Source organism: Martes martes, assembly GCF_963455335.1.
Source record: "Martes martes genome assembly, chromosome: 3".
NCBI classification, from domain to species: domain Eukaryota; kingdom Metazoa; phylum Chordata; class Mammalia; order Carnivora; family Mustelidae; genus Martes; species Martes martes.
Window position 1 is genome coordinate 188218970 of NC_137890.1, and position 11784 is coordinate 188230753.

Below are 11784 nucleotides of genomic sequence, written 5' to 3' on the forward strand. Positions count from 1 at the left end.
TGTGTGCTTTGATTTGTTAAAATAAGCCTGATTTAAAAAAAAAAAAAAAAAAAAAAAAAAAAGCCTGATCTGAGTAAAGGAAAAGGGGCCAAGAAAAACTCCCAAAGAAACAAACAAAAAACTGTAAGATAGTTTTCCAAAGAAAAAGAAAGAAAGGAAGCCTGATCCAAAGAAAGAAAAAAAGAAATGAAAAAACAAACAATAACCTCTAAGCCTGATTCCAAAGTGGGGGAAAAAGAGCAAGAAAGCCTGGTCCTATTTCCACCAGGAGAACGGCTCCTGGGTGGCTCAGTCAGTTAAGCGTCTGACTCTTGGTTTCAGGCCTGGTCATGACTTCACGGTCGTGAGGTTGAGCCCCGAGCTGGGTCCATGCTCAGTGCAGAGTCTCCCTGAGATTCCTTCCTCTTCCCTCTCCCTTCCCTTCTGTTTCATCCCCTCTTGTGCACATGGACACTTTCTTTTGCCCCCCCCACCCTTACATGAATAAGCAAATAAAATCTCTTGCCACCAGCACTGAAGCTGACACTTTGGAGTGGTGCGTGGTCCGTGGCCTTGGTGCGTGCAGGGGGTCTGTGTGGGTCCGCTGGGAGAGACGCCTGCCCCCGGGCTCACAGTCACACCTGCCCGGGGAAAGATGCCCCTGCGGGGTGCAGCGGGGTGGGGTTTGGTGATACGTGGGAAGAGGTTTCATGCCAGAATCCAGTCTAAATTTTTGCCTGTTTTCTAGTCTCTTACTAATTCAACAGCAACCGATAAAGTAACTTATCTTCTTCAAATGTTCCAGAACATGTAACGTAGTTTACATAGAAAGTTTCTTTCACATCAGTATTTTATCAGATTACGTCATATTTAAAGACTTGCAGCAGTACGTAAAGGATGTACTAAAAGGTTGAGGAGAAAAATATCGCTGACAGTTTGTAGACGTGCAGCTCCACTTACCAGAGCGTAAATGTAAGCACATGTCAGAGAGTAATCTAAGGCATTAGAACTCAGCATGCCATGGGCACGAGTCAGTGTATTTGAATAAAAAACATTTAGTCTTGCTCTTCTATTAAGAGATCTTCTCTTGTGCTCTCCCATTAGCAGAAATGCTCCGTCATTGGTTTCTTTCATTTCTGAAAGCAGATTAGCCCAAATGGTAAGAGTTCCCTTAGCGACCGAGTAAAATTTGAATAAGAATGTTTATTTGGTCCGGTGAATTATCCCATGAACTGACTTCTAGGAATGTTTTTACTTTTATGGAATCTCAGAATAATGATGATAATAGGTAATACTTACATAGTACTGACCGTATGCTGACACTGTTCTAAGTGCTTCGTGTATGACAGTGTGATGCATACGGCAGTCCTCTGAGGTAAGGGCTAATTATTCCCACTTTACAGCTAGAAAACAGATACAGAATGATTAAGTAGCTTGCTTAAGGTCTGCTAGTAAAATTCAAGCTGGGACTCAAAGCAGTCTGGCTCTCAGTAGTCTGTGTTCTGAATCTGTGTTCTGAACCCTAACGCTAAACTTGTTCTGGATTCTAAAGATGGGCTGGGAGCGAGCAGGGCAGGAAATAAGAGACGATGGGGCGGGGTGGGGGGGCTCAAAGAACCACATTAGGAGGATAAAATGGTGTGCTGTCCTTGACGGAAGAGTCCATGGTCCTCCTCGCTCTGGCCTACTGTCCGATGACATTTTCCAATAAGGGAGAAAGGAAGAAGACTATTTTTTACATCCGTATTCACATATGCTAATTCCACTAAAATTAGTTCTTGCCTTAGTACAAAAGTAGATGAACAGACATGAGTAAGGAGATGTCTAGGAGGATTAGATGCATGTGATACACTGGGAAGTGACAACAGGACATTTAGGGTGGCTTTTGGCTTTATTTAAGGCTGATGGGGTGTGCCACGTTACGGAACACATACAACAGTGGGTTCGTTCCAACAGAAAATGACTCAGAACCAAACCGATAAGTCTAAATACACTTGGGGTATCTTCTCAGTATGTAACTAAACAGCCTTTTTCAATATCCTCACCCTCAGATTGGCAAGTACGATTATGCTAACGGGTAGGCAGGAGTTCATTGCTTCTACGTTGGGTTTACGACAACTCAGTGGCAAAGAGACCAGAACAGCAGAGTTTGGAGAGCAAGTTAACAATGACAAAACTTTTACATTATGTATTTAAAATATCTTAAAAAAACAGAACAGGAAAAGAAATTAGAACAAGAAATATTGGTCTGGGGAATGGCTCTTGTGTTTATGCCCAAGTGCCAGTAAAGAAACCAGGAAATACAAAATCTGAAATAAGACTAAACACAATTTCCTAGGGCTTAAAAAATATGAGATATATTCATTTATATTCTAATTGTGCTTGTTTTCTCTCAACGTGCATGTGCAAGTGCATACACACATTCATTTATTGTGAGGATTTAAACGGTTTTCCAAAAAAATATAGATTCATTCGCACCCTGCCACTATAAACATAAAAAATTAAAATTGAAATGAAGTTCCCCTTCCTTTGTTTCAGTGTGGATCACTAAAGTCTGCCTTTCTCCATAACTCTTGCAACTGCTTTGAGGAGACGAGCTAATTTTCTTTGCCCTTCTGGTTCAAGGACAAAACTATATCTCTGCTTTTGGCAACCAGTAGGCACCAGAGTTATTGGCAAATATATTTTGTGGCAAGCTTCTCAAAGCAAGATCAAAGTTCCTTCTCCTGGCTGTTAAAGTTCATCATTTCTGAATCACCCTACCAACATAATCGCTTTTTCTCCCTCTCTCCATACCATCCACTCCCCCTCTACCTAGGTAGCCCAATGTGTGGCTCATTTTCTTGCTCTAGACCCTCTTTGGCCCGTGAACAACTGTCCATGCCCTCTTCCTTGCCCCCTAACAATGGTTTGCTCCTGAATCCCCATCCCGTGCCTGTTTTTATCACTTCAGTCAGTCTTGTGCAGAGAAGAATCATCAGTTAAATAGCAGAATAGTACTCACTCGCACAAAATTTACCTTAGGAGTTTTCCCATTCAGCAATTCCTACAACTTAATGAGGAGTTCTCATTTTTCTCTTGCATTCTTTACAGTCTCGTTCAGCAGACGCTGGTGCAAAATCCTCAGATGAAGTCATAGATGAGGTTGCTGGTGACATCTTGGGCAAACTTCCCCACAACTTTGATGTTGAGGCTGCGATGAGGAGGTACCCGACAACGTATACTCAGAGCATGAACACCGTGCTTGTCCAAGAGATGGGACGGTTCAATAAATTGTTGCAGACCATAAGGGACTCATGCATTGACATTCAAAAAGCGATCAAGGTAAGGAAATATACAAGGAAATATATAAAAGAAAAATCCTTGCAGTAACTTACCATTCATTTTACTCAGCAAATATTTACTGGGGGGAGACTGTGTGCAAGCACTGTTCTTTCTTCATTCTGGGGATAGAAGCAAAATCCCTGCCCTTGAAGAACATGTAAGATTCTGGGGATGACAGTTCGTAAGTGGGTAAGGAATTATTGCGTACATCAGATAGCATAGTTTGCTAGATAGGACACGTGCTAAGAAAACACAAAGGAGTAAGAAAGACCAAGCCTTTGCTTTCATAGAGCTTAAGTTTTATAGGTTTATTTATTTGAAAGAGAGAGAAAGAGAGTGGGGGGAGGAGCAGAGGGAGAGCAGGAGAGAAACTTAGCAGACTCCGTGCTGAGCCTGAGTCAGGGGCCTGACCTCACGCCCCTGAGATCATGACCTGAGCTGAAACAAAGTGTTGAACATTTAACCAGTGGTGCCACCCAGGTGCACCCCAACCCTTTAAAAAAAATAATAAACAACCAATCTTTATTTTATTTTATTTTTGAGAGAGAGTGCTCACTTCGGCAGCACATACATTTTTGAGAGCGAGAGCGGGAGGCACCGAAGGAGAGGGAGAGAACCCCGAGCAGGCTCCACGCCTAGCGCAGAGTTGGACACTGGGCTCCGTCTCATACCTGAGCTGAAATCAAGAGTCAGGTGTTTAACCAAATGAGGCACCTGGAGCCCACATGGAGCTGAAGTTTTGATTAGGGAGAAAAAAATTTAAAATAAATGTATAATTTTGATAAATGTTAAGTTCCATGAGAAAAAAATAAAGGTTGAGAGGATAGAGAGCGATGGGCGGGAAACCCATTTTGTGTCAGACGACTGACCCAAAATGAAAGGCGCTGACCCTTGAGCGGGGGTGTGAGCTTAACGGCAAACCACGGAACATTCGGGCTGAGGATACGGTAAGTGCAAAGACCATGAGAAGAACGAGCCTGGCCTGGTCCCGGGAACACTAGGAAAGGCTCTTGTGGCTGGAGTGGGGTGAGCGTGAGGGAAACTGTAGGACAGAGAAAAGCCACAGACTCATCGTGGCCTTGTTGGCCGTGTTTAAGATCATGAATTTTGTTCTAAAAAATAAAAGTAAGGGGAGGTCTTCAGAGCGTTTTAAGCAATGACGTGAAATGATCCGTTTTATATCTTTAGCAGTTCACTCTGACCCCTGCAGGAAGGACTGTAGGGGAGCAGGGGCGCAGGCAGGCAGCGATCCTAGTGAAGTTCCGGCTGAGCTTGTTTCTGTTGTAGCTTTGGTGGAGGAGGAGCAAAGAGGTTGGATAGGAGCTATTAGGGAAAGAGGGGTCTCCTGGGCCGGCTGTGGTGTCGTCTGGCTGGGATGTTTGGCTAAGCGGCATTCAGGATCCTTGGTTTCTCCTTGACCTGGAAGAGAATGGCCTGCCTTACGGCATTCTGGGGGAAAGGGGAGAGAGGCCTCAGGGGTCGCAGCGTCCAATGGACATTCATTCATGTAATTCCTGACTTCAGGATGGTAATCTGACCCCCAGCTGAGCCTGGCAGCCCCCAGGGATTTCTTATTTTCCCTTCCACGTTTCACTCAAGGTAGGCAACGTGCAGATTTGTGGGAGAAGTCCTAGAACTCTGTTTTCGAGACCCAATTTCAATAGCCCTTCTCATGTGGCAACACCTTCCACTCCTCACTTTCATCTCGGGCCATCGGTCCCAAACACTCTTGGGTATTCCCCGGTATGTCTGCTTGCTGTTTGGCTTCTCCTCTACTGGTTAGGACCCGGTTAACGCCCGACTTCAGCATCCCCTGCCAACAGTCCAGATGCTTTCTAGCTCCCAACACTGTGTTGCCATTTTGTCTTGCCCTAATTTTTTTCGGCACTTGTAGGCTTATGCCCTTAAAACATAAATTCTTTTACTGCCGTTTTAGTGGATTTGGGAAAGGAGGCAAAGGAAGGGTGGGTGTTGAACATATTAAATTTACTCTAAAATCTTCTCCGTATGTTAGTAGGGGTCATTCTGTCAACTATAGAGAAAAGAGAAATGATGATGGCAACTGGCCCAACTGTAAGATCAACAAGGCAGTAATTTTTAAAGGCCTCAAAGTTTTAACATATGTCCACCAGGGATTCAAAATGGGTTAGACTGGGGCACCTGGCTGGCTCGGTTGGTAGAGCATGCAACTCTTGATCTCAGGGTCATGATTTCGAGCCCCATGTTGGGCAAAGAGTTTACTTAAATAATTAACAAAATGGGATAAGATCAGTTAGACTTTATAGGTGGAACTGAGACTATTTTAACTTTCCAAAGGATTTCATATAATTTTTCTAATTTTATATTCATCACTATCCTGTTAAGAAGACAGGAGATGTAACAGTTATCTATTCAAAAGAGTAGTGAACTTGCTGTGAAGTGTGTAAGCCTGATGATTCACAGACCCGTACCCCTGGGGCAAACAATACATTATATGTTAATAAAAAAAAATTTTTTTTAAAGGCAAAAAAAAAAAAGGCAGTAAACTAAGTCAAAGTTAGTCTGTGATTTAATAGCTAGTGAGTAGCTAAGTATTAAGACTTTTCTAGGGTGGGCAAAAGGCTGAAGGAAGTCAAAAGGCACAAACACTTAGTTATAAAATAAAAGCCATGCGAGTGCAATGTATAGCCTAATGACTATAGTTACTAATGCTGTGTTGCAAAGTCAAAAGTTGTTGAGAGTGAATCTTAAAAGTTCTCATACTGTAACTATGTATGGTGACAGATGTTACCCAGACTATTGTGACCATTTTGCAATATATCCAAATACTAAACCATCATATTGTACATATGAAACTAATACAGTTGAGGCTTTAACAACATGGGGGTTAGGGTTGCTGACCCCCTTGTAGCCAAAAATCCACATATAACTCCTGACCTCTCAAAAACTTAACTGCCAATAGCCAACTGATGACTGGAAGCCTTGTCCATAACATAAACAGTCAACACATAATATGTATAATGTACTGTATTCTTACAATAACTTTCTCTGAAATTTTTCATTATTTCTAGGTTACTTGGTTCATCTGTGAGTTTCTTCAAATAGGTACAAATCTCAAAAAAATTTCAATGTATTTATTGAAAAACATCCACATGGTCCCATACAGTTCAAATCCATTTGTTCAAGGGTCACCTGTTCCATGTTCCATGTCAATTATACCTCAGTAAAAAAATTTTCCACAAAAATTTGATTAAAAGTAAAATTGTCAATATTTTGTAAGGAATAGTTCAATGACTCCATGACTTACTGTCAGCAAAAGAATGTATCTTTTCTTTTTTCCTATATGACTCAGCTTTCATCACAAGTTTAAACAAAGGATAATTATGAAAAAGGTTTTTAAGAGAGGATTGTCCAAAATCAGTATTATCACGTTACCCAAACGTTTACATGTTTCAGGGGCTTGTGGTGATGTCTACAGATCTTGAAGAAGTGGTTAGCAGCATTCTGAATGTCAAAATTCCAGGAATGTGGATGGGTAAATCATACCCAAGCCTTAAACCACTTGGGAGCTATGTGAACGACTTCCTTTCAAGACTGAAATTCTTGCAAGTGAGTTCATCTAAACTGTCATATACGGCTTCATTGCATTTTCATCAGGATGCCTAATGTGACATTACTCTATCTAGTTTTACTGTGTATTACAGGCACAAATGACCACGACTCAGTATTGCATATCATGTATGTAACTGTTACACTGAACTGTCAAAATACGAATACGGGAAACAGAATCTTGGAAAGCTTCTTTAGGAGCAGGTGTTCATTGTTAGTAAACAACACACTCAAGTCAGTGAAGCTTAAAGAGAGAAAATAACTGGCTATGTTGATTCTTTTTTTAAAAAAAGATTTTATTTATTTGACAGGCAGAGATCACAAGTAGGCAGAGAGGCAGGCAGAGAGAGAGAGAGAGGAAGGGAAGCAGGCTCCCCGCTGAGCAGAGAGCCCGATGCGGGGCTCGATCCCAGGACCCTGAGATCATGACCTGAGCCGAAGGCAGAGGCTTTAACCCACTGAGCCACCCAGGCGCCCCTGGCTATGCTGATTTTTTCGTTAAATACTAAGCATCAAAATAGATTCCTAGAGCAGAGCACCCTAGAAAGCCAGGCAAGCTACTAGCAAGCAGCATTATCTTTTCCTTGTCCAGCATTCTTCCAGATCATGAAGTCAGTAGACTGCGGTTCAGCCCAACACGGTAATAATCTCCATGGCGAATTGTCTTGGAAATGTTGAGTGTGCAGAAACCTGTCTCCTAATTATCTGGCAATACTGGTGCTTAACTATGTTATTAATTATATTCATTAAAAGTATTAATTTCCTACATACTGTTCATAATGCATCAAAACTGCCTGTGAGAAAATTTCTGCAGGGATAAAATGACTCAACTTCCTGGGGCACCTGGGTGGCTCAGTGGGTTAAGCCTCTGCCTTCGGCTCAGGTCATGATCTCAGGGTCCTGGGATCCAGTCCCGCATCGGGCTCTCTGCTCAGCAGGGAGCCTGCTTCCCCCTCCCTCTCTCTCTCTCTGCCTGCCTCTCTGTCTACTTGTGATCTCTCTCTGTCAAATAAATGAATAAAATCTTTAAAAAAAAAAAAAGACTCAACTTCCCTCGACTAACACAGGTCTTCTTGTTATTACTAGAGTTGATACTAAAGAAGTAAGATTTATCTTGAAAGATGAAGGCTCCACCTTGGACTCTAACAGGGAAAAGTTCTTCAAACTCATTTGACTTCTATAATTTTCTATTTAAAGTCAGTAGTCAATTAGCTTCTTAAAGTATGATATGAACAGAATTATTTGGGTATTTTTGATATTTATGATATCTTAAGCTCTCACTGTGGTTTCTTTCATAAGTTCTTTGTATAATACTGTGTTTCCATATGTCGGATTTCATTGTATTTTGGTAAAGTAGGTGGGAAAACTTCCAAAGGAATATTCTACTGGACACCAATATTTAGAGAGAAAAAAATGGGAAAAATATCATCAGATGTTATAGGGATCTAGTTGACTATGACAGCTATGATATATTGTGCAACAATGTGTATCAGATATTCAGCATTGTGTGGAGCTTTTTGGAAGGAATCACTAGGCACATACAGAGACATTCACTTCTGCATTAACCCCCATTGGGACATCCCAGCCGATGCCATGGATATGAAATGGATGTCAGACAAACACGGAACAAGTAGCTTTTTAAAACCTCGACAGTGCCAAGTTTTATTCCTGAACGTGTTGGCTCACTTCTTAGTCTACCTAAAACATAACAGGGGGAGTGCTGGGGGTGAATTTTATTTATTTAGTGAGGTTAACCCTAACCCTAGCCCTAAGTTGAAAGGCTCCAGCTTCACAACATGTGTGCTTGGACCCCACAGCAGTGGTACGAGGTTGGCCCTCCTCCAGTCTTCTGGCTTTCTGGCTTCTTCTTCACGCAAGCCTTCCTGACTGGTGCCCAGCAGAACTATGCCAGGAAATACACCATCCCCATTGACCTTCTCGGGTTTGACTATGAAGTGATGGAGGACAAGGAGTATAAGCGCGCTCCGGAAGACGGTGAGTGCGCCGGCAGAGTGAGTCGGCTTCTGTCGAGCTACTGAACAGACAACATTCTTGCTTGCTTTGCTCAACTGTTAGAATTGTAATCATCATGTATGTTACTCTCAAGTAGTTGAGGAAAAGAAATTCTCATCAACATGCACTGTACTTTTACAGCCTGCCACCTTAAAAACAACAAAGAATTCCAACCATCTTAACACCCACATACCCTCAGCAACTGTCCCATGTCTCTCTCCCTTTTATAGCAAATTCCTTCAAAGAATTGTCTTTTCATGCCCTCTCCAGGCTCTCACTCCCTAGTTCCCATCCACCTCTCATCCTCTCCAATAAACTGATATTAGTAGTAAGCAGAGTGAGTGATGACCTCCTTGTTGGCAGAGCCCATGAATTCAGTCTTCATCTTAAACTCGTAGTTCTTATCCGTCGACACCTCTCTCCTTCTAAAGACATCCTTCTCCCTGGATTTCTCCTGGTTCTCTCACCGGACACATTCATGCTTCTTTGCTAGCTTTTCCTCCTCTGAGTACTGGAGTTTCCAAGGGCTTAATCCTGGGACAGTTGCTCTTTTCTTTTTATTCCTAACCCACTCAGAATGGGCATATTGTTGACTATCTGAAGGGCATGTAACAACCTTCTTATTGTTTCTTCAATTACACGAGCCTTGAAATAATACATTCTCTGTACAGCTCACTGTGACACATGCTGTAAGAGAGATCAGTAAAATAGATGTTTAAGTTCCCCTGTCCTCTAAGTCAAAATATAGATAGATAAGCAATATACTAAGAAGGATAAACAATTTGGTTCCAACTAAGTTGGGTAAAAGGAAATCGGAGGGGGGGCATGGAGTTGCTCTGTATCACTGTTGGGTTCCAGAACATCCCCATTACACACAGGTGGACACAAAGGCTCAGGAGAGTTAACTAACTTGCCCAAGGTATCTCAGCCAGCAAAGGTAGAGTTGACCAAAGCCCACGCCATCGGGCTTTTATGCTTCACTAGCTGCTTTCTCAAAGGCCTGCTGAGTATTTTTGTAGAAGTACAAGTCCGAAAACATTATCACCTTTCTCAAGGAAAGTTTCTTGAAGAAGCTATGGTTGACTCTAAAGTATTTAATTCAGATGAAAGATTTATTTTTTTCTAAATTCTCCTCATATCATTATGACAAAAGGCAGGGAAGATGACATTTCTTTTTTTTTTTTTTTTAAAGATTTTATTTATTTATTTGACAGATCACAAGTAGGCAGAGAGGCAGGCAGAGAGAGAAGGGAGGAAGCAGGCTCCCTGCCGAGCAGAGAGCCCGATGTGGGGCTCGATCTCAGGATGCTGGGATCATGACCTGAGCCGAAGGCAGCGGCCTTAACCCACTGAGCCACCCAGGCGCCCCGGAAGATGACATTTCAATTGAAGGCTAGTTAGTATAGATGTCCCTCAGAGTTATAGGTTTTTTTGAACTCAGCTAAAAAGAAACAGAATTACTCAAAACGTTGCCTGAAGTTTATGAACTACTTAATATTAAAGATAAAACTACTTGACAATCATTATACACTGAACTTAGACATGGTACAAGGTAGTTGGTATCTCTTTTTACAGTGATTTACTAATTTAACCCACAACTGTTCTTATTCAAGATCTAAATGTATCAAAATCCAAAATTATCTGGAAAATAGGGGGGGCAGATACAAAGTACAGCTTCAGGATCAGTAAGGACCACTCAGTGCTCTAAGATCATGCAGTGAAGCGTAGCCATCGATTAAATGAACCATTTCACTGAATGTTAAAGTATCAGCCAAGGTCTGATTTATAATAGCTGATAGACAGTAATTTGTGAATTACTGCTGACAGACAATAAATTGTGAATTTTATTGCTTTGTACACACACACACACACACACACACATGTTTTCACCAATAAACACAGATACCCACAATATAGCCTTTTTGTCATTCCTATTTTTTCCTTCCAACTTAGCTAATTACCCAAAGGAAAATGAGATTCTATGGAATGATTTGGAGCAATGAGCTTTTCCCAAAGAACAACTTTCTCATGGGACCCTCATGGGAGGAACCCAGATCACACCTGGGAAGAACAGGTGTTTTTTCTCCCCCAGAGTTTATCTCTACCATTCCATCAGCCGGTCTCTTTCATACGCACTTTAGTGTGTGCCTGTTTCTGGGGCTCACAAAGAAGTCAGCCTTATTTACCTAGGATTAAATTAAACTTAATGAAAAAAGTCACTCTTAAAGTGACTCGTGACATGGCCACAATGCCACTGTACATCCATGTAAATTTGGAATCACACATTCTAGCTGTACTTTCTAAGATTCCTCTTATCAGAATTATTAGTACTAATGGGGGACTCAGAGTCCCCAGGGAAGGGCATTACACAGCAGGAGGCAGAAAATGGTGAGAGGAGCTGAAGAAGCCGCAGCCCACACTGTATGTCAACCACATCTCCGAGATGGCAAAGGCTGTGGCCCGGAGTAGGAGCAGCAGTCAGTATCTACTTAGCCTTTCAGATCCTTCTAGATCTTGCGTCTTCCCTATGGCCTGTACTGACCAGGAGAAAGAAAACCGTGTTTGGGTATCTCCATCACATTTCCTGTAAAATTGTTGATGGGTTGGAGGAAATTTTATCCTTATTGCCACTTTTCTTAGGTGTTGAGCTGTTTACTTTTTCTGACTTTATCTTTCTTCCCCAAGTGGAGAATAAACCATCTAACTAGTTAAAACCAGAGATTTAGTGGGCTCTGCTTACAGGTCAGTGGGGCAGGGTATTAGATGGCTCTCTTGGACCTGTCTGTAATCTTCTATCTTCCTATTCCTATCCATTACTGTGGCGGCCCTGTAGGCCTTAGATAGGGCTGGAGTGATTCATATGTAGGATGTGGCTACAGA

The 11784-nt window shown here is 42.0% G+C and overlaps 1 protein-coding gene across 1 annotated transcript in view; it reads left to right on the top strand.

The window, feature by feature from the left end:
- The window catches only part of DNAH7 (dynein axonemal heavy chain 7), a gene marked incomplete at its 5' end in the record, with an annotated part of 250182 nt that overhangs the window by 232775 nt on the left and 5623 nt on the right, over positions 1–11784 (top strand). Inside the window, 3 exons of the mRNA XM_080799459.1 lie at positions 3073–3303; positions 6739–6891; positions 8709–8886. Of these exons, the coding sequence (XP_080655585.1) occupies positions 3073–3303; positions 6739–6891; positions 8709–8886 (562 nt within the window). The remainder of the gene's footprint in view (positions 1–3072; positions 3304–6738; positions 6892–8708; positions 8887–11784) is intronic.